Consider the following 22,559-nt stretch of genomic DNA (forward strand, 5'->3'; position numbering starts at 1 on the left):
AGAAGAAAACATCTGCTCAGGGTCCCAATCGAAGGGTACCCCCAAAATCAATGTTGCGGCTTGACAGGCTCTAGACGTATTGTTAACAGACAACGACCTGAGCGCCAAGCTTTATTAAACAAGTTACAAGAAATTACTTCTACTGATTATATAAATTATAAGTTCAAATTTCTTTATATAAACACTTTTTTCATTGTACTCTCTAATTACATATTGTAAGTGTTCCTTGCCGCTAATGGTCAAAAACGTGGCAAGTGACGGTATAGGCATCTAGCGGTGAGAAGGTGGAACTAAAATTATCGACATTACAGAAAAAATTAAAAAGTACTTATATAATCTATTTTATTCCGTTTAATAATAAACTTGTAGTCATAAAACAAACACTGGGAGATTAAAATTCATTAGTACAAGTTAAAATAAGCAGACCAGTTCCAGACCAGTTCCAGACCAGTTCCAACGGATAGATGGCGCCATGTATTTTTTACTTTAAAGAAACAAATAATTTAAGAGTTAAAAAAATGGCTTTCATTCAAATTTTAATATCACATTGCTGGTTCACTTATTTGTTATTGCATATAATAATAAAAAAAATTTCAACATACAAATGACGCTATCTAGCGTTAAAAAGAGGAACTATTCGAGGACAAACTTGGGCGTTTTCCCATCGATGGTGCCACATACTATAGTTCCCCATAGGGATGCGCGGGTAATTAAATTTTGAACTTGTATAATCATTCGAAATAATTTCTTGGTGCCGGTAAGGAACATAAAAATTCACCTCTTTGATCGCGATTCGTTCCAAATAAATTCTTTATTTATCGATGAATTCCAGTCTTTAATTCTATCGTTACATTTGTATTAGAACATAATTAAAACGTATTCGCATTTGGTATAGGTAAGATGAATTCATTCGTCTCTACATATTTGTTACTACATGCAACGGGCTGCGTTTCTAAACGAGAAACGGGTTTACGGTTAACGGGTTGAGAAACATTTTCCTTCTATATAAATGTTAGATATATTGAATATTGATTGGAAAATAAATTTATCGTATAAATAAAATTCTTTTTTTTTTTAACGTTGAGCTTACAAATTGCATGTACAAGTAGATATTCCATATTGCTTAAAAATATAAACTTTACAACTAAACATAATCATCACAGACTTTTAACGGAACCTACCAAACTGAACATTTCATTTCACGTAAAATGCGTTGGATACGTAAACTCGATATTAAGCTTGTTAGGATTAACATGTTACTAATATAGAAATACACTATAGTCCACCAGATACTGATTTGAAAATTTTCTCCTAACAGAACTTGCTGTGAACTTTAGTACTAATGTACGATACATATTCATATGAATCAGTGCATGTATAGTTGGATTACAGTTACTTCTACAATAATTTCAATTAACATGAATTTATTATAATTATAAATAGACATTCTACCTATAATAATGACAACTACTAATCGTTTCGATCTCTCAGAGGAGTCAATGATTTATGCGGGGAAGAAACGGGCGTTGCGTGAGCGCTCTTCGGAATTCCTAACATATTTTCCTTCCCTTTACTGTGCGTACGTTTTTCTTCTGCTTTCAGTTTTTCTATGATTTTTTGCTGTTGTTCTGTTATCCGTATTTTGACGCGCAAGTCCTAAAAATATATACTAAATTTTACCACTTCGAATTTAATTTACAACTGGTTAATAAATGGAAAAAACGAAAAAGAAAGTCGTATGCTTTTCTTTGTAAAGCAAGAACATTTATTTAAGTGCGCACTACTTTCGATGAAGCAAATATTCCTGATCCACATGTATACTTACATTAATAAATAATATATGTGGACTAAATAACAAATATTCACGCAAAATTTACTGACCTAAGTGTACCACGATAACAAAATAGAACTGTGAATGTTTAATAAACTTATCGACTAATTTATTCTACAAACATTAAATATTAATAATACCGCGGTGATGGTTTAAGAATCAAGTATATCGAATATAAACTGATTGCAAGTCCAAGAAAGACGATCAGACGCACCTGTTCTAGTTGGTTAATTTTATCCTTTAATTGAGACACGTGTTTAATTCTTTGTTTATGATTTTGATGACCAAGTAATTCGGCATACTTCTCACTAATCTCTTGGTAATCTTTTGCGAGACGCTCGTTGTGTTCAAGAAGATTTTTTATTTTCCTAAGTAAATAAAACAAGACTTGTTACTTCATTGCCTAATGAACAGAATTTGCGAAACGCATGATGCGTACGAAGAATACTTACTCTTCGGCCGCTTCTCGAGAGGCTCTTTCATATTCAAGAGACTTGGTTTTATCCTGTACAGAAATAATATTTTAATATCGATTAATGTTTTGATTATTTTTTATCTATTGAAAGCATTTATGTAAAATAACAATTACCTGTATAATATTATCTTTTTCTTCGAGACTTTTAATTTTATCGGACAGCTCTTGAATTTTAGCATTTGCCTAAAAATATTATATAACGATAGATAGTACTACTCTCATTGCATTATACAACAAAAATATAACGTATATAAATATCGAAAACGTACCTCGCTCAACGCGATTTTATGGTTTGCGGATTGCGTCTCAAAAAATTTGGTAGTTTCCTCCAGAGCTTCTTTGCTAGCTTTCAGCTGATCGTTAAGCTTAACGTTGAGCAGTTCCACTCGAGAAATTTCCAACTCTTGAGCATCGTACCTTTCTTCCATTTTGAGTAGCACGCTTTGCGCTTCGTTGAGGTGATCAGCCATTTCGTGAAGTTGTTTCTTCATCTAATATTACAAATTAAATTACTATTAGTTTCATCTATAATGATTGTCGAAAATATGTGGCGAACATACCTCAGCATTATCAGCATCTTTTATATCGCAATCATCCTTTAATTTCGTTACTTCGTTTGTTACTATTTGTTTTAAATCTTCGATTTTAGCTTCAAATATAGTTCTGATCGACTCCACCTCGCTTAAACTCTCAGCTTCTAGTTGGTTAACTAATCCTTTATTAGCATCTAACTGCTCCATTAAGGTGTGTACTTGTACGTGTACCATTTGTGAATTGTTATGCATGATACTCAATAAATCGCGATGCTCGTTTATACAGTCTTCGCCACGTTTCAGCTCGCGTTGCAACCGTTCTATTTCGGCATTGCTTTGCGCTAAACGTTTAGTTAAAGCAGCAACCGATGCTTGATTTTCTGCCATTATAACTTCGAATCTAACCAATATTTTAATATTGTTAAAGGCCTGTATACAAACAAGTCATAAATACATATACGATTAAAAAGTTGTACCTCTTCCTTCTAGCCACCATTTCTGCTGCTTCCGATCGAATCTGATCTTTTAAAGCCCTCAGTTCCTCCTTTTTTCCAGCTAATTCAGTTTCGGCACGATCTAACTCCATTTGCAAACTTTGACTGAAGCTTTCCTAATTTTTGCACATCGAATAACTAAAGTTAATGTTACTAATTTTATTAATTTATTAGTATCACTAATTAGCGTCGCATTAATTACCTGAGTTTCTGCAGAAGACTTTAATTCTTCAAGGATCGCAGAAAGTCTATTAATCTCAGCATCTTTCTGCGCTAGTTTTTCGTCTAATGCTGTTCGTTCCATTTCTACTCGCGCCAAAGATGCTTTGTATCTTTCCACGGTTAATCGCATTTCTTCTTCTACAGTAGCTTTTGCTTCTTTGATCGCGTTTACCTGCGTTAACAACTATACGTTAAACATAAAGACAGATACACTTAAACAAAACTTGACACGAGACCTGCTTACTTTCTCGTCGCTCTCGGCGATCGTTTTTTTCATTCTTTCTTCGCATTCCGCGATTTCGTCGGTTAAATGATTAATGAAAGAATTCAATTCAGATTTATCCTGTTCTAACAAACTGACTTCGCATTTGTGTCTTTCCGTTAAATCTTGCAACTTTTTTAAAAGTTCTTCTATTTGCGCTTCGAGTGCCTGGATCTGCGAACCAAAAGTAGTCGTATCTAAAGTGACTAGACTATAATGTTTCCAACAAATCATTTCTCGACATTAGTGTTCATTTACTTTTTCTTCGTTGGCGCGTTTCTCATCGACCAATTCGGCTTCTAACTCGACTATTCTTTGCGTAAAGCCCGCAATCCGATTCCTAAGGTCTTCTTCTACCGCTTTTCTAGCTTGAATTTCCCGTTCTTTCTCATCCGAAACTTCTAACAATTGACAACGAAGATGCTCTATTTCTAATTGATGTTTCTCAACATGACCATTCAATACGTCTTGCTGCAATTTAGCCTAGAGATAAAAATCGTCAATTAAAAATCTAACGTATGAAAATAAAAATGTTTAATTACGAAAAATGCCCCCCAACCATCGTCTCTATGTCTTTCCTGTGTTGATCCTCCGTGTCGGCTTGCTTTCGACGTAACTCCTCCAATTGCAATTCTAACATTCGCGATTCCGTTTTCATATCCTCGATGAGCTTTTCGTGCTCCTGTATGGTTTTGTTTTTGTTCGTACATTCCACTTGAAGATCCGCAAGCTGATGTTCAGGTTTATATTTTAATTTCTTCGTGCTGGTTGGAATAAGCGCGCGTGGCTTCGCTTTCGAACACGATCTCGGGGATACCTTTTTACGCGGAAGTTGTGGCTACGAATAAACACAATTTCATTGAAATTAATATTTATTCGATATTTTAATGGGAGACGTCGTAATATTTTAATTAAGTTCTGGTTTCTCACCGTTCTAAAACTCGCAACAACGTTGCTCCTACTTTTAGCAGAAACTGATAAATCGTGTTCAGCGCTGACTACGCTTTTGTTATCATGAAATCTGTCTGATTTCTCGATAACGATACCTTTAACCTTAACGTCGAATTTAGGATCGTAAGCTCCGGGTGGAGGAACTTCATCTGTAAATAATTCCCGTTTTAAATAGAAATTTAAGAACGTCTGTACGATTATTTCAGTGGCAGCGGAGTTGAGCATTGATCGATTAGATTTATTCGAAGTTGTCGGAATAACGCTCAATTATATTGGAAAGTCAGAGCATTGGAATTGAAAGGAACCTTTGGGCCCCTCGGACTTGAAGCCCTCTAAACGAAGACGGTTACGTCTCCGTAGGGTCATAGAATTACCAGGTGTGCGCTCTAACGACTGCTCACATCGTACCCCAACCAAATCGACCCCTCCATTCTATTTTCCTTTATCTCTACCCTCTGCGCTGTTATTCTCTCATGCAGCATTTAAAAAATTAAATATCCTTGTACATTATTTCTCTCTTGCATTTCAATCTAACACTAGTTTATATAAAAACAAAAAACTCGACAGAGTTTCGCGCCAAATAATTAAAGTGCGAAAAACCGTACGGAGTATACTTGTCCCAAAATACATATAGTATACGTTGCATGCAGGATAAAAACCGTTACGTATACATATACAATATTCCAATTGAAGCGATTTATACGTATACAGGGTGTTTGGTAACTGATGGTACAAGCGAAAAGGGGGTGAGATTCTACGTGAAAAAATAAGTCGAAAATACAGATGAAACATTTTTCATGCGAGGCTTTGTTTTCGAGAAAATCGAGTTTCAATTATCGCCGGGTACGGTGCCCTTATAACAGATCTCACTGCAGATCACTGTCTCGATTGAAGTTATCGTGATAAACATTTCCAATAAAACAATCGAATACGTTATAAAGCCTTCACAGAAATTTAATTAGAAAAGCAGAAGTATATATACAGGGTGTTAAAAGAAAAGCATTCAATATTTATATAAAGCTTTAGTAAACATAGGTCCGAAGGTCAACCGTTTCTGAGATATAAACATTTTTGTTTGCTAGAAATAAAACAACCTCAAACTGCGATAATAACCATCATGACAACGATCTACAGTGAGAAAAATGTTTATCCTACAAGAATTAGTAACCGAATAATCATAATTAAACGAGGTTTTTAGTTCAATAATGAATTTTTAATTAAATTCCTGACATAAAATAGAAATCGTTACTAATATACAAATGAAATTACAATTTTTTAAATACAACTAAACTGCTTCTTAATCTAAAAACAAGAAGATATGAATATGTTCAATATCGTGTTCGCGCTAAAGAAATGTAATTGAAAAACCTCTGTACTCACTTTCAAATTCGTTAAATCTTTGGATTCTTGCTTTTGAGAACGACATTGTTGAAGTCTTTTAATTTATTTTAGGAAAAATACACAATCAGTAGAAGCGACGTTAACACTATTTTACTGCTGAGCACTTAACCGATATTGATTCGTAAAAAGATAAAGTTATCCATGCACTTCGTACGTCTTCTTCCTATGAACTCTAAATCACGAATGTTGTTCCACCACCACTTCGCAGTCCACTACGTAACGGAAAGCTGCAACGGTTTTGCCGTTTAAAATTGACGGTTAAAAGTTGAACGTGGACGGACGAGCGAATCAACAGGCTCGTGTTATGCAACCAGCCAATTCGATACTGTTATGCCAGACTCTTCTCCCATTCGTGTATGCGCGTCGAAAAAAGCTGAACGCGCAGTACTGTAGTTATAGTCAACGATGCCTGGTCCAAATTCATTATACTTGTATTTTTCTTTTGGGCGACTCAAAAATATTAGATACTTTACTGACGCTAAAACCAATGCGCTTGCGCGACTGGAAGTAGATGGAGACTCTGCATCACAGTTAACCGCCCGTTTTTTCGTCGTTCCTTAGAGAAATCGTCCCTGTGGACCCTATGTCACGCTTGCTAACCCACCTCCTCCGCCCTTCGTTTATTCGTAGCAACATCTAAATATAGGCATTAAAAGCAACGTAACTGTACGTAACCGGCAATAATAGAGTGCATCCAGAAAGGCCATCACTCGGTGAGCCGGTCGGTGAGCCGGTCGGTGAGCGGATTTAGTACCTGTAGCGCCATCGGTGGCAAAACGCCCAAGTTTGTAGTGAAAATAGTTCCTACTGTTTTTATAAGGTGGCGCCACCGATATCTTTTAGACAATTATTCTTTATTTTTCTTAAATTTGCTTTATAATATTACAATATATCAATTCAATTATCATTTCTATAAATAGTTATTTAATTTCGTAATAATTATCAACCATTTAGTTAGTAGTGCCATTTAGCTGCAATAGTGTGAATTATTTTCATTACAAACTTGAGCATTTTTCCACTGATGGCGCCACTAGTATTCTCCTAGAGCGACTTAGCGCCTTTTCGAATGGAATAAACTGGAATAAACATTATGTTATTATTTATCACAATTGCAAACTGCAGTCATTTTATCAAAGTTTTGAAAAGTGACCTTGTACGTGTAACCCTGTATAACCTCTCCCGTATGCAATTTCTGTGATACAATCCAGCAGAAATCAGCAATATAAAATCTCATTATCGAGCAGTTGTTACATTTATTTGATAAACGATATACCATATTTGATTTTAAAACATTTGATTATAATGAATAATAAGTTTTTAAAAATATTTTATCGTTATAGCAACGACATGTTTCTCTGATGGTTGTCAGAATGTCTGCACGTCAAATGCCACGTTGTATCTGGTTGTATCGAATAGACCAATGAGGTGTCTACCATAACATTTGTGTGATTTCAACGTGTAACAGCAGAGCTCTTGTAACAAAGTTCTTTACAACTGTATGAAATGGATTATAAAAAGTATATTATATTCTTAGGATTTCTTTTAAATTTAAACTATGTTTGCTGCCAGTATAGGACAAAAAATGTAAGGATCTGTTAAATCTGTTAAAGTTTCTATGACAGTCATACATATCGTAATACATACATATTTTTCAATTCTCTTTCTTCGTTTTACTTAAAAAACTATTTAATCAGTCTATAAAGAAATCTTATACATTTTCATGAATACTTTTACATGTAATTCGTAGTTTTTTTAATGCAAGAGAAATTTACTTAACCTAAAATTTAAAAAATTCATAAACTTCAATTTTATCCATATCGTGTATTTCAGACTCAGAGCTCTTCTTTATCAGATCGTGTACAACAATTAACAGAGCTAGCTCTCACAAGACCTGTAATAAAATTTAATGGTGCAAAGTTCAAAGAGTATGTTAGGACTACACCAAGAAATTATTCTGTCGTGGTAATGTTTACTGCTATGGCACCACAAAGACAGTGTCAAATATGCAGGTGAGTTTAATTTTTATTTTTCCTTAACATGTGTTAAATGTTAAATAATTTATTATATATTTCTTCTTATTTAGGCATGCAAATGATGAATTTGTAATAGTAGCAAATTCATTTCGGTACTTGCAATCTCACTCCAAAAAATTATTCTTTGCATCTGTAGATTTTGATGAAGGTTCAGATGTATTTCAAATGGTAATTAAAACATTACTATGTATCTCACATGTGCAAACATATGATATATACATTGATAAAACTTTAAATATTTTGTGTAGATGAGATTAAATACTGCACCAGTGTATATGCATTTTCCACCAAAAGGAAAACCAAAACCAGTAGATACTATGGACATTCAAAGAGTTGGATTCGGAGCAGAAGCAATAGCAAAGTGGATATCTGAACGTACTGATATTCAGGTAACTAAACATAAATATAAATATATATTCTTAGAATAAAACTGTCAATATCACTTCTAAACTTATTACAGATTAGAGTGTTCAGACCACCAAATTATTCTGGAACAGTAGCTATAACAATACTTCTAGTACTCATTGGAGGCTTTGTATACCTGAGAAGAAATAACTTGGACTTTATTTACAATAAAACAATTTGGGGACTTGGAGCATTGGTAATATTTCATTTTATAGCAATATAACGTATAACAGTTAACTTCCATTACAATGTTTATAGTTTTTCACCCTTACAATGATATCTGGACAAATGTGGAATCACATTCGGGGACCACCATTCATTCATAAATCATCTAATGGAAATGTAGCTTATATCCATGCATCATCTCAAGGTCAATTTATTTTGGAAACATATATCGTGATGGTTTTGAGTATCCTTTTTATTTTGAAAAAAAAGGTTATAAATATTTTATGCTTTTTATGCACTTTCCTTAACGAAATGTAATTAGATGGAGCTGTAGTATTAGGTATGATTTTGATGACTGAAGCAGCGTCGCGTAAAGGTGACGTAAAAAAACGAAGAATATTTGCCGCGATAGGTGCTGGATTAGTTGCAGTTTTCTTCAGTCTCCTATTATCAATATTTAGGAATAAAGCTCAGGGTTATCCATACAGGTATATTAGTTAAAAATAAAATGTCACTTGTAAATAATAGAATATAATTAATACCGTGTCTCGGAGTATATTCATATATTCGCATAAATAGCCGCTACCTCTAATGCATGTATATATAAAAGTTTACCGAATATAATAATATACTCCATCCTTTACGTTCTCGTAGAATTTTGTACTATCTTCTGTCTCAGAGAAGAATAATTTGATGTGTTACAGCTTACTTTTCAAGTAGAGAAATATATGTAGGAAGTCATCAGTTGTATACATATATTACAAAAAGAACTTTGAACTTGCCAGTTAAAGTTAAAAATTAAGCTACATACAAGAAGGATGACCATAATACTTCAGATATAATCGTTCCCATTGTTGTACCATAATATAAAATAAATTAATATTTATAGTCATTATTCAATAACACAAATTGTTTAGAATGTTGAACATGTGTACAATTCCAAAATAAAAAATACAAATTTTTTATTTCAATTGTTGCTCCTATTTTCTATATATAAATAATAAATTATAAATATTAAATAATATATAATAAATAATCGTTGTATATATAATAAACATTCGTCTTGCTAGGTGGTATGGTAAATTCGTCGTAATTCCGATTTTTCGGTAACACTTACAAAAGGTAAGGAATTAAAATTTTTCGAGATTTTGGATAATTCTGGAATGTCTGTATATACCATTGATGAGTTAATACGGCAGTACTAATCTAAAAATAAATTTATGTTATTAAAATGAGCAATTTATAAGTCAGGCATTGTAATCTAATTACCTGGTTTGACAAGACCCAAAATGTAATATAATGAAAAGTGGAACTTTCCCACAAAATTATGGAAGTTGTTACATAAATAATTATCTCTGTAATTTGCAATGCACCTGACACATATTCATAAAGGCCACCATATGGTATCTTATATGCATTGGCATTGACCTCACCATCTTTAGTTTTTCGTAAATGTCTAAGTATGTAATTTGCCCTCAATTGAGCATATGATGATAATATAAAAATAACTACATATACTAACTGACTATATGTAATTCTCTGCCATGAAAAATGTCCTTCTGACCCTATATGAAGAATTTCCAAAATGGTTAGAGTAATTAAGTAAATATTTACATAAATAAATATTTACCTTCAACAAATCCTTTAGATTCACCTATAATAGATACTAATGCCCCAATATAATGACTTAATCCTACTAAGTAATGAGTAACATTCATTTTTGCATTACTAAAAATAGTTACATAATGTGTTTCATAGAATCTTTTCCAGCAATGAAGACTAAAGAGTGTGGCAGCCACAAATGTATTTTCTGGTGAAACTAAAAGTATAGTTACCAAATAAAAAAAAGTTAAGCATATTTTCAATAACTTTTATATACTTTACTTACCTAGTGGTTGTCTAAATGACCCCAGAAGCATATTTAATACCCAAATAACATTTTTAGGTATGTCACCATCCCAAAAATATTTATAAACAATCAAATAAAATATGTAACTTGAAGCTGGTCCAGCAAACATATAAAAATGTTTAAACCATCTAAATTGTTAATTAATTAGTATAAGTACTATATCGATAATAATAATAATAATAATAATAATAATATATTATTGTTACTTACTTTTTGGGCACTTCTATTCTGTTTAAGATTGATTGATATTCCTTTACAGAAAATTTGCCATAACGAAATGTACGCGTAATAAAAAGAGGTAAGTAGGACTCCACATAGTTAATTAATAGTCCACCAGTAACAATTATTATACTATACACAAAAAACTGTACACGTATAAAATTGATATGCATTGTGGATTAACCTTTGTCTCATGGGATCCAAACTGGGGAGGGGGGGGGGGGGGGTCCTGGTACCTGAATGTTGTTACGAAGTGTCTGAAATAACGGAAAAATAAGTTTAGTAGTCTAGGAAATGAATAATATGTGAGATATGATGTTATAAAGACTACAAGACAAAAACAAGGTGACCAGATGTATGTGTATAGTGTTTACAAGTTGTAAAAAAACAATGAGTATAGATAGCATGCTATCTAACGGAACTCTTGAGGGCCTTCAGTCATCAAACTCATTATCCTTTTGTGTATGCATTTCCTGCACCTTAGTCTTCTGTCATTGCATATATAGTTAACTAATAGTATAAATAATAAGAAAAACACATTGCCAGAACTGCACCTTATTATTTAAATTTTAAAGAATTCCTGTCCTGTTTACCAACTTGCGACGATATTATCATTTTTCCCGGTTTTTTAAGCAATAAATAATATGAAAACGAATTCGCAAGAACTGCACCTTGTTATTAAAATTTAAACAATTTTTTTTACAACTTTATCGACTTCTGGCAGCATTTAAGCACCGACCTAGACTTCTGCCAGTAGCTTTATGCGATTGTTACAGTTAACAACTATAACTACACAACATTTCAGCCCGTCCACGCTTCCAGCCTCGGGAGCGACTTCTGGCTGCAGCGCTATTGTCTTTGTTATCTAGTAAGGAGTGTTTTTAGATACAAATTTTCGCTACACCTTATCATTCCTGATTTTCGTAGACAGCTCTTAGACTAATAAGCCCGACATTTCGGACAGATTCGGATTTTAGGAGGTTATTTTATAGGTTAAATCTTTATTTATAGTACAAATATATTCACAATAAAAAGATAAAAATTAATTTTTATCGTATGATAAAAGGACGGATTCTGTTTAGTGATTTCCTAACACAATTAACATTATTACATTATACTGGTATTTTAAATCGATCTTGAACACGAACTTCTATCCTAAAGATCAAACAATCATTTTGCAAAAAATTTGTTAAGTCTCGTATTCGTACAAATTCTGTATAACCAAAACTCCGCTTGTTCAATTCGCATACTGGTTTCCTAAATGCTTCAAGATCTGGTCTTGATGAAGTTATTTCTCGTATGTCTTTCTCCCAATCATGCGGATGTACCAAAATAAAATACATTGTACCATTAAACGGCCAATCTAAACCATCGTCATTTTCCGATTTCATTATATGCAGAAGCAATGATACAAACTCAGGATCTTTAGAAGACACATTAATTCTAGCACAAATTTTATAACCATTAGGACTCGTGTAGAAACCAGGGCTATAAAACATTTTTAATGGATCATTGATCATACTGTCAAGCTTTTCATGGAAGGAATGTAACCTCCAAATATAAACACCATTACAACTGCGCAAAAACATTTCTTCTTGGTTAAATCGTAAAGATGTCTGCAAAGTTGTAAGCTGTGTTTTTTGATTAGAAACAGTTATAGACAGTTCTCTGTTTTGCTGTTCCAGGACAACTATTCTTTCATACAAATTCCTAGGAAGAGTATAGTCATAAGAATGTTATAAAATCGATTTACATAACAAATGTAAATTGTAAGATTTACTTTAACAAGTGCTGCCACTCTAATGATGGTTCATTATTTTCTGAGGATGTTCCACTTTTTGGTGGTGGATCCCATAACTTAGATTCAGCAGCTACTGCATTAGGATGAGTTTGTGTAATGGATACTTGAGGTAGTGTCTTTAAAACCATCTGGAACATGAATAAACAATAATTTCCCATAGTATAATTAAACATGACTAGATAGCAAGAAAAAAACTAACAGTTAAATGAAGATTTATATTTGTTTCTAAGTGTGTATGTAAATCTTCTTCTACACTGAAAGTCTCTATGCATCCAACTTTTTTAAAGTGGCAATAAATATTTTGTGCATTTGAGAGACTTCTTTTATATACACATTGATCAATGTGTGCCTCCATGTCAACAGGAGATAACTTAATCTCACACCCAAAATTTTGGTAAGGACAAGGTGTACGTTGCTGAGATATCTCCCTGCTTGTATACAAATCTCTGAATAAATCACTTTCTGATTTAAGTGGTTGACTATCAACAGGACAACAAGCCCCTTCCTTTCTACAAATAAAAATTATATGGTAAACATACATTGTGCATGTAACACGTTACAGACATTTGTTAATTTAACATATGAAATATAACTTACTGAAGCCAAGTGTATATACATTGCGAACAGAATTTATGACCACAAGATGTTAAAACTGGATCACGTAGCCAAGTTAAACAAATAGGACACTCGAATCTAGGCTCAAGATATTCTTTCATACCATCGCCACACTGCATGTAATAGTGTAGTTACCAGTATAAGTGGAAAATAATAATTGTGTTAACACAAAATACAAAGCAAAGCTTTAGGAATTTTATTATACACACATTGCAAAACAATAATCTTTAATAAGGAATGAAATGCAATATAAGTACAGCATTGGTAACATCAAAATTTGAAATCTAACAAATTTATTCATACTTACGAGAATATTCTTTTCATCTGTGATACGTTCTTTATCATTGTCTAACCTGGCCATTATCTGTGGGAACATCTATAATTATAGAGTCGGCACATTGTCTGCTTGAATTCATTTTCACAATGAAGCATGTATTAATTACTTTTACCTTTATTTCTATACAAACATTTTTACATGAGTGGCTGTTGACACAATTTTTGTTTATACATTTATATCTTATCTAGTGTCCAGTGAGCTCCAGAAAGGTCACCGCTCGCTAAGCCGCTTAGTGAGCGAGTTTTAATACTAGTGGTGCCATTGGTGGTAGAACGCCCAAGTTTTTGGTAAAAATAGTTCCCACTGTTTTTTTAGATGGCACCACCGATACGTTTAATAAATTATTCTTTATTTTTTCCCATAAATGCATAATTAATACGATTCGTTGCTTTATAACAATACGATATATTAGTTAACACGTCAAATTTATCATCTTGGTGAATAATTATTTGATTTAGCAATAATTACCGATGCCTTCGGTTAGTGGCGCCACCTAGCAGTAACAGTGGAAACTATTTTCACTAGAAACTTGGACGTTTTGCCACCGATGGCGCTACCGATATCTTTTAATCAATTGATAAAAACCGATAGCAAATCTTCTATTAAAAAGCTATTCAAAATAATAGCTCATATAACAATAGTTTAACATTAATAATTGATATAAATATTCCGTTGTTAAATAGCCCTCTTTGAACGCTCCTGTCGTAACACGTGATTCTGTTTAATCCCACTTTATCTTTAACGTGGACAGAAAGTAATGAATTATTTTCAAAGTAGGAGCACACTTGAAGCCTATGTTTGTTCACTGCTATTAGCATTTAGCTATCATAACTGGGATCTGTAGTTTTGCACAGGTGCTTTTCTCACCGATGCCAATAACATGCGAAAAATTTGTTGGATGATCACCAGTCTAATCTAACGGCGAGCACAGGCTGTGCTTAGTGCAGCTAACTTCGTTGATTAAACGAGAACTGGCGTTTCTACGTAGGTACAGCCATTGGCTAGCCGCAAAAATGGTAATTGTACTTTTGTTTTGATTACATCTGGGACATGCTTGACATTTGATATTTGTTTATCTAGAATCTAGCTTTAGCATAATTGTAATCAAGTTTTCTTGCAATTCTATTATATATATTTATAATTGACGATTTATTTCCGAATGAATTTCAACTTTCTGGAATGTTTACATCCAACTTTATGTTGTGATAATTTCACGTCAAAATGCACATGTGCAGTTTTCTTACGTTGATGAAAGAAAACTTTAAACATTTATCTTTAAAATATCAGCAATAGCGTCGGTTGAATCATTTTCTTCCTGTTTTATGTTATAGTCAAATTTATAAAATACGTATAACCAATAAAATTACGTGGATATTGTATTTGCTAATTGTATCTGTTACATGTGCTTCAAAGTAAAGTGAAGTGTATTAGTGACAAAGTTTATTTCATTTTATGAAAAATATACCAAAAAGCTAAGTGTAATATTTATTTTTTATTTTCAGTCTCACACAATATTACTTGTTCAACCAGGAAATAGACCTGAAACACGAACTTATTCTGATTATGAAAGTGTTAATGAATGTATGGAAGGTAACAGTGTTTTATATTAACTATAATTTGTAATAATGTACATTATATTAATGTTTATAATAATTTTTTTTAAATACAGGAGTATGCAAAATTTACGAGGAACATTTAAAGAGGAGAAATCCTAATACTCCAACTATAACATATGATATTAGTCAGCTGTTTGACTTTATAGATCAACTCACAGATTTGTCATGCCTTGTTTATCAAAAATCTACAAATACATATGCTCCATACAACAAGGATTGGATTAAAGAGAAAATATATGTTTTATTACGCAGAGCAGCAGGACATAGCGAATAATTAATGGATAGAGATAGACATATACTTTTATGTATAAGACAAATTAATCTTAAGTCAAAGTCTATATTACCATTTGTAATAATAAATATATAACCTAAAAAGAAATGATAGTTACACTCCTGTTATAGTCTAATCCTTCCCTTAATGTTTTCTGTTTAAGTGTTATGTAGTTCCTAATTTTACACGTATATTTATAATAAAAAAATTACTTGATTCATAATTTTGTGTATAACGATTGATACATCTTTATATAATTAAGTGTACATTTTTAATGAATATATATACTCTCGAATATATTTCAATTATAAACAATATATTTTGTAGAAATGTCATTTGTATTTCCATTATTCAACGAGTCAAAAACGTTTATTATTAATATTTACGAACAAATGTATAATCGATTCCATTTCGTATTCAAATAAGTTTCTAAATGAAAAGCCTGTCCAAAAACATTACGTTGACTACTAAAACGGAAATACGTTTTTTTTTAAACAAATTTCATGAGAAAATCGATGACGAAATATATTAAAATTAATATCAAATTAGGTATAACGAAAAGTAAACAAAGCGCGCAATCTACACAGTCCCCTTGTGAAACATATTCACTTGTAGAAATCGAATGTTAGATTTGAACTGACACAAACTCTATGATAAATTGGTCACATTGCATAAAAAGACTCTTGCACCACAAGGTCACGTTACATTCTACAAATCGGTCTTACATGATTCATATAAATTAGGATTATGACATGTATGATCACCTATCAATACATGCGCCTACCGCGTACATTACACACAATCTATGTACACACAGTTGTATATAGAATTATAAAAGCGCGTAAATTGTATGTACGTACATATCACCATACTGTTTTACGTATTGCGTTTGTGCATCAGCTGTTTACCAATGAATACAGCAGTTTATGTACTGATACACGAGAATAGGAACAACGTTGTATGAGATAGTGTGGTGCGAACAGTATGTTGTCGAAGGAATAGTTTTAGGTATATCAGTTTTTAGATAATATTCAACGTTAGATAGCAGAGAACGAGTTCTGTTCGTCAGTCGATTCGCAAAATATGAAGTCGTGTTAAATGCAGTAGTTTATTGCAGATATTCGATTAGAGATAACACTATCCGAATCGTCATTTATAAACAAGAATATTTTGCACTGACACACGAGTTTAATATCGCAATAAATTTGTATGACAAGTATTCGACTGTGTCTAGCACTAATTCTTACGCTGACCATCGTTTTTAATGGACATCCGTTGTCACCGAGTAATTAAGCGATTGGTGATTTCTTTTGTAAACCACAGAACCTAATAGGTATTCAGTGATAATTACGTATAGTCGACAGAAATGTCTAACACTACAACCGACGTTGATCCATTCAGCGAAACACCTATGGAATTACAAGATTGCGAAGGTAAAATTACAAATACGCTTTTAAATTGTCATTAAAAACAATCTAAACAGCATTTGTACATGAATTGAGAGAACTTCTTTTAGGTAGTTCTTTGTTCAAACTAATTTTGACTCTGTAAGAAGCAGGCCGTATGCTTAAAATACTCGTAATATATGTATATATGTTACATTGCAGTCAATATGTAAAAAGCGTTTGATTGTATGAGTATTACGCAAAACGGCTACGAATGAAATGTTTATGAAGTATTACTAATATGTAACACAAATTAATTAAATTCGCGCGAATTTCAAAGCGATTTAGAGATCTCGTATAAGAAATCATTACAGATAAAACAATTATTTTTATAAGTCGTTATATAACACCATTCATTTAATGTTATTATTCGGTATGATATATTCGGTATAATTTGTATAGAAGTATATTGTAAACATACATACATAATTTCTTGTTCTTACATTAATTTTAATCTTTGATATTTAAAGGAATTGCAGAAGTTACCACAGAACAGAATTTAAAGGAAGAAACAAAAACTGTAACAAATGAATTAACATATGCAGAACCTTTAACACCAGAGCAAGTACGCTGGTTTTACAGAGACGGTGTAGACAAAAGATGGGTAGAATTTTGTGGATACGATAGCTTAAGAATTGAGAATGCTTGGCAAAATTATCAAAGTTTGCTTAGCAAAAATGATGACATACCTAATAAAGTTCTTCCTATTGAAAAAATTGTAGTTAAAGGTGGAATGTATGATGTGGAAATTGATAAAATGAAATGTATTTCTATATACTGCCCAGGTACAATATATTTTCTATTAAAAGTTCTTTATTTTGTAAATAAATTTTGGATCTATAATGATTAAATATAACATAAATATATTAATAAACATTTATTTCATAAAAAGGTGATGAATGGGAAATTATGAGAGGTACTTGGTATTATGATGGTAGTTGGATACCTTTAGAACTAGAACACTCCAAAGTCATTGAAGAAGTTCATCTCAATTTATTCCAAAAACAACCAGGCAAATCCACTTCAACATGCGATACACCATCTCACTCTTACAAAAGTATACATTCTTTGGAATTTCTAGATTATTTTTAATCGTTTCTTATCGTGTATAATTATAATTATATTTTTATTTCAGTACTACACACCGAACATTTTTCTGAGTTTCATGTTGATTGGCATAACATACAGGATGTGATATTATATAGCGAATATAGACATAGTAAATTAATGCGTAGCGTTACATCAAAGCTGGGCTTTGCCAAAAGTAAGAGATTTTTACTTTTTTTTAATGACAACAGTAAAATGAGAATGCATTGAATTGTTTGCTACAAATATTTATAATTAATATTTCAGCCACAGGTTACCAGTTAAGAAGGGGTTACAAAACTGCTGCAATAATGGAAGACAAACCTCATGATATTGATCATATAGTATTTGTAGTACATGGAATTGGTCAAAAAAGGGACACTGGAAAAATTATACGCAACACGACATCGTATGTAGAAAATGAATCTATAATTACACATGAATATACAAGTCATCATATAAAACTAATGTATTACATTTGACATTTAAACAGGTTTAGAGATTGCGTAGATTGGCTGAAACAAAAATATTTTCCTAATTCCAATTATAGAGTAGAATTCTTTCCCGTTGAATGGCGGTCATCGTTAAAACTTGACGGCGGTAAGAAATTATTTTATTTTATTTCGAGAAATGTGTTTTTCCAATTTTTTTTATAAATAAATATTCTTTTAGATATAGTAGAAGCTATTACACCTTATAGCGTATTAAGTATACGCCATTTATTAAATACATCGGCAATGGATATTCTCTACTATACAAGTCCTCTTTACGGCGGGGAAGTAAGGGCTGGTTTACAAAAAGAATTGAATAGATTATACTTTATGTTTGCTAGTCGACATCCCGGTTGGAAAGGAAAGGTTTCAATTTTAGCGCATTCTCTAGGATGTGTAATTGTTTACGACATTGTCACAGGTTGGATGGGTCCGGATACAAGACCTCCATCCCCAGAAACACAGGAAGTATTACTACAACGGCTACAGTTTCCGGTAAGTGTTATTATTTATTATATGTTTTTTCTCGTTGATAAAAGATATTAACTTATAAAGTTTACATACTGTATAATAGGTTTGCACTTTTTAATAGTGTAGTATTATAAAAACTTCAGTAATAATTATCTTCAATAATTGCAGATTGAAAATTTATTTTGTTTGGGTTCTCCGTTATCTGTATTTCTTGCATTACGTACACGCGCTCCATCCAACAGAACAGATGTGATGCCTCAAGGTTTATGCACAAGGTTCTACAATATATTTCACTGGTCTGATCCTGTAGCTTATAGAATGGAACCACTTCTAGAAAGAGGATATAGTAAAATTGAACCAGTTCTTATTCCACCTTACGGAGGAGTCGAGCGTCAGCAGATGGAACAGTCTCCTTCGACGATAAATAGCGCTGACCAAGCGTTTCCTCCTACAGGTACGATAAGTATCCTTTACTTTCGGAATGGTAATTCTTTGTAAATTCAATAGAAATATTCTTAACATATGTTGCAGTAGAGAACGATGAAAGGGATGAAAGTCCAGATATCTCTAGCCGCGCTTCGGATAAAGGCTGGAGCCTTTGGGGTTTAGTGCGGGCGGGGTGGAATGCTAAAGAAGATGCTTCTATACCGCTTCAACCCGGCCAAGGTATAATTTTGAATATATATTGAACAATATTGAAATGTATATAAACAAAACGATAATCAAATAAAATATTTTAGAATTAGCGCAGCGGTGGGATTATGTACTTCGAGCAAGTTTGGGGCGGAATTATCTCTACACGGTAGCAGCGCATACAACATATTGGAGTAACTATGACGTAGCCTACTTTGTGCTGACGAGACTCTTCCCAACATTAGAAACGTGATGTTGGTTTGTACATTTAGTATTGTATTTAAATAGATTTTATTGAAATTTACTAGTCCACTGTAGGCCTTCGAGATCTAATTGAAAGTAGGCCTACCACCAAAACAATCTGTGATAATGAAAAATCGATACAATAATGTTATAGATTCTATCTACATTAATCATTTTATATCGCTCGCATAATTTAAGATTAATATGGTCGAGTTTCACGATAAAAAATGAATAAATGTTTTTATATATCTTACGAGGTAGTTTGTTCGCGTTTATTAAATTCAAATAATTATGTAAACAATTACACGAGTAGTCACACACTTTCATTTATTCGCACCGTGTTTATCGTCTAAAAGACCGATTTTATAACTTATGTTAAACACGATAAATATAGTTTATGTAAAATGTTTACTTAAATGCCTCACTAAGTAATTACCATAAATATCGAACAATGTAGCTATAATATAAAAACTGTTTTGTATTAGACAATTTATATTATTAAGAAATTGTTATTTCTTATCCCTGTTATATATTGAGATAGACAAATAATATTAACTTTTCATGTTCAACGAATAGCTTTAATATAACATATTACTATTGTGCTTAAAAAAAGTGCTAAAAATATTTCAGTTATCATATCGTAATTAATAATTATAAATAGTTCGTATTACGATGAAGTTTCGTAATATTACTTTACGTTGAGAGGTGCAAGTTTCAGCTAACACTTTTTACAATGCAAAAAGAGTATTAATCTTTTTTATAATATTATATGTTTGATCACATTTACACAAACTTAATAAATTGATTTTTTATAGACTAAGAAAAAATAGAATACATGTATTTGGTAGAATGCAATTTTATATACATTACCAAAACTCAAGATTCATATTATACGTAAAATTATCATCGTTACCACTTACAATTATCTATAGATGAAACCTATAGACATTATTTGTTTGTCACTGGTTGTAATATTTTTGAAGAAAGAAACAACTTGTAATGTTTTAGATGGGATTCCTGGTATAAAGAATTAGTTCTTTTTTTCTTGCTTTACTTTAAAGTACAAAGTGAAACTCGCCCCCATATTTTGAAAGTTTACTTAAGATAATATAAAAAGAAACTTGATTAATTAAATTGACCAAGAATTTTGCACAAAAAAAACAAATTGACATTAACATTTGTTGAATTGCATTCATACCTTCATTGCTTCTAATAAGAAAAAAACATGTTTACAATTATTTGTTAATACCTGTTAAATGGTAAATGTTTCTGTTACAATATCATAACGTTAACATTGTACTGTATTAATACTAACTGTAGTGTAAATCAATAGTGTTACTTGTAATAACATTTGTAAATGTATTATAATAATTTTTGTTATAAATTGTCATATATATATATATATATATATATATATATATCAAAAATCATAAAAATTATTGTCTCGAATTTAATTTTTCGTGAATGTGAATTTTGTTAATTTGGTTTTTTAAGGAATATTATACATGACTGTGTTCACAATACGTCTAAATTTTGACCATAAGTTTCTAGAAAATTTAATAAGTGCACTGCTTAATAATGGTTATGTAACAATAAGTTTTCAAGAGCTTTGTCCATAAACACAATTTGGTAGAACGACAATAATATTAAAGAACTAAAAGGATTAATATCATATCAAATTTTAGAAGATAGAATTCATAATAGGCTTGTAGGAACTACATTAATTACTGTCCAGATGATTAATATTATATTCTCAATTAAACATACAAATTAAAAGAAAAATATTAATAACGAAATATATTCTCGCTAATATATTAATAAATTCTTGAATTCAGCTTTTCAACAAAGTACTTAATAATAGTATACAATACAGTAAACTTCTATTAAATCCTACATTCATAAAGATATAAATAATAAACATGTATTTTCTAAAAATTAAAAATATATTCTATATATTCCTACATGCCTGAATTTAAGTAATTAAATATTTTAGCAATGCTTTTTTCTAAATAATATATTTTATCGATTTTAAAAATATATGTATATACATACATACATATGTTTCACATGATTTCGACTATTTCATGGTCAAATTCTATGTAGGTGACTAATTTTATTTGTATAGTTTATTCAATGCAATTTCTTATGTAACTACGTATAATACATGATTTAGATAGTGTTAAAAAATATGATTAAAACGAAACTTCATGGAAATAATACGACATACCCGTACTTCTTATAGTTTCGTTATAATAAATACGATTCTACTAATCTGAAGATAGGTATACATATTTTAAATTATATACTATAGTGAAAATATTAAAGTTTTCTGGTGCCATTTTATAAACAAAATTTATGTACTTTATATGCATAATTCTAGGTACATATGTTTTTTTAATGTAACTTTATGTATCATAAGCAATTGTTCAAATAAAAACACATGCTTTAATTTAATACGTATTTATCTATGTCTATCGTATAAAAACTTGTCAGCCTTATATAAAAAAGATTAAAAAATTCAAACCGCTCAAGTTTGTAGTGAAATAGATCCTTCCTCATATCGCTAGATGGCGCCACTGATATAGAATCTCTCTCTCTCTCTTTCTCTCTCTCTCTCTCTCTCTCTCTCTCTCTCTCTCTCTCTCTCTCT

The 22,559-nt window shown here is 31.7% G+C and overlaps 6 protein-coding genes across 10 annotated transcripts; 3 read left to right on the forward strand and 3 right to left on the reverse strand.

Moving 5' to 3' along the window:
- Positions 1–1,062: 1,062 nt before the first annotated feature.
- LOC128890490 (hyaluronan mediated motility receptor-like) lies at positions 1,063–6,372 on the reverse strand. Its single transcript, XM_054149037.1, has 13 exons — positions 6,149–6,372; positions 4,748–4,917; positions 4,377–4,655; positions 4,076–4,300; positions 3,800–3,991; positions 3,536–3,727; positions 3,316–3,449; positions 2,867–3,239; positions 2,576–2,797; positions 2,421–2,489; positions 2,284–2,336; positions 2,046–2,199; positions 1,063–1,656 (listed from the first exon to the last, which is right to left on the reverse strand). The coding sequence occupies exons 1-13, from the start codon at positions 6,192–6,194 to the stop codon at positions 1,471–1,473; spliced, it is 2,295 nt and encodes a 764-aa protein (XP_054005012.1). The 5' UTR covers positions 6,195–6,372; the 3' UTR covers positions 1,063–1,470.
- A 1,145-nt stretch (positions 6,373–7,517) lies between these two features.
- LOC128890507 (tumor suppressor candidate 3) lies at positions 7,518–9,743 on the forward strand. Of its 2 annotated transcripts, none has more exons than XM_054149072.1 (8): positions 7,518–7,753; positions 8,000–8,178; positions 8,253–8,370; positions 8,451–8,591; positions 8,663–8,803; positions 8,866–9,016; positions 9,095–9,260; positions 9,452–9,743. In XM_054149072.1, the coding sequence occupies exons 1-8, from the start codon at positions 7,673–7,675 to the stop codon at positions 9,459–9,461; spliced, it is 987 nt and encodes a 328-aa protein (XP_054005047.1). In that variant the 5' UTR covers positions 7,518–7,672; the 3' UTR covers positions 9,462–9,743. The 2 variants fall into 2 exon arrangements, with proteins under 2 accessions (XP_054005047.1, XP_054005046.1); XM_054149071.1 differs by having other exon boundaries at positions 7,541–7,753; positions 9,477–9,743.
- On the reverse strand, positions 9,705–11,095 carry LOC128890509 (polyprenol reductase). Its single transcript, XM_054149074.1, has 5 exons — positions 10,892–11,095; positions 10,661–10,809; positions 10,403–10,591; positions 10,042–10,337; positions 9,705–9,978 (listed from the first exon to the last, which is right to left on the reverse strand). The coding sequence occupies exons 1-5, from the start codon at positions 11,071–11,073 to the stop codon at positions 9,886–9,888; spliced, it is 909 nt and encodes a 302-aa protein (XP_054005049.1). The 5' UTR covers positions 11,074–11,095; the 3' UTR covers positions 9,705–9,885.
- A 786-nt stretch (positions 11,096–11,881) lies between these two features.
- Positions 11,882–13,933, reverse strand: LOC128890499 (TNF receptor-associated factor 6-B-like). 3 transcript variants are annotated; one of them, XM_054149057.1, is made up of 6 exons: positions 13,766–13,924; positions 13,624–13,680; positions 13,299–13,429; positions 12,901–13,210; positions 12,681–12,829; positions 11,882–12,610 (listed from the first exon to the last, which is right to left on the reverse strand). In XM_054149057.1, the coding sequence occupies exons 2-6, from the start codon at positions 13,675–13,677 to the stop codon at positions 12,013–12,015; spliced, it is 1,242 nt and encodes a 413-aa protein (XP_054005032.1). In that variant the 5' UTR covers positions 13,678–13,680; positions 13,766–13,924; the 3' UTR covers positions 11,882–12,012. The 3 variants fall into 3 exon arrangements, with proteins under 3 accessions (XP_054005032.1, XP_054005033.1, XP_054005031.1); XM_054149058.1 differs by lacking the exon at positions 13,299–13,429 and having other exon boundaries at positions 13,766–13,933; XM_054149056.1 differs by having other exon boundaries at positions 13,624–13,917.
- Positions 13,934–14,308: 375 nt separating this feature from the next.
- Positions 14,309–15,685, forward strand: LOC128890515 (enhancer of rudimentary homolog). Its single transcript, XM_054149080.1, has 3 exons — positions 14,309–14,669; positions 15,156–15,243; positions 15,323–15,685. Exons 1-3 carry the CDS (start codon positions 14,667–14,669, stop codon positions 15,541–15,543), a joined length of 312 nt encoding a protein of 103 aa, XP_054005055.1. The 5' UTR covers positions 14,309–14,666; the 3' UTR covers positions 15,544–15,685.
- A 1,147-nt stretch (positions 15,686–16,832) lies between these two features.
- On the forward strand, positions 16,833–21,297 carry LOC128890493 (phospholipase DDHD1-like). Of its 2 annotated transcripts, none has more exons than XM_054149045.1 (10): positions 16,833–16,973; positions 17,456–17,770; positions 17,878–18,042; positions 18,121–18,249; positions 18,339–18,480; positions 18,565–18,671; positions 18,744–19,057; positions 19,202–19,487; positions 19,565–19,699; positions 19,774–21,297. In XM_054149045.1, the coding sequence occupies exons 1-10, from the start codon at positions 16,907–16,909 to the stop codon at positions 19,917–19,919; spliced, it is 1,806 nt and encodes a 601-aa protein (XP_054005020.1). In that variant the 5' UTR covers positions 16,833–16,906; the 3' UTR covers positions 19,920–21,297. The 2 variants fall into 2 exon arrangements, with proteins under 2 accessions (XP_054005020.1, XP_054005021.1); XM_054149046.1 differs by having other exon boundaries at positions 19,568–19,699.
- Positions 21,298–22,559: the final 1,262 nt, after the last annotated feature.

This window comes from Hylaeus anthracinus, unplaced genomic scaffold, assembly GCF_026225885.1.
Source record: "Hylaeus anthracinus isolate JK02 unplaced genomic scaffold, UHH_iyHylAnth1.0_haploid 12000, whole genome shotgun sequence".
NCBI classification, from domain to species: domain Eukaryota; kingdom Metazoa; phylum Arthropoda; class Insecta; order Hymenoptera; family Colletidae; genus Hylaeus; species Hylaeus anthracinus.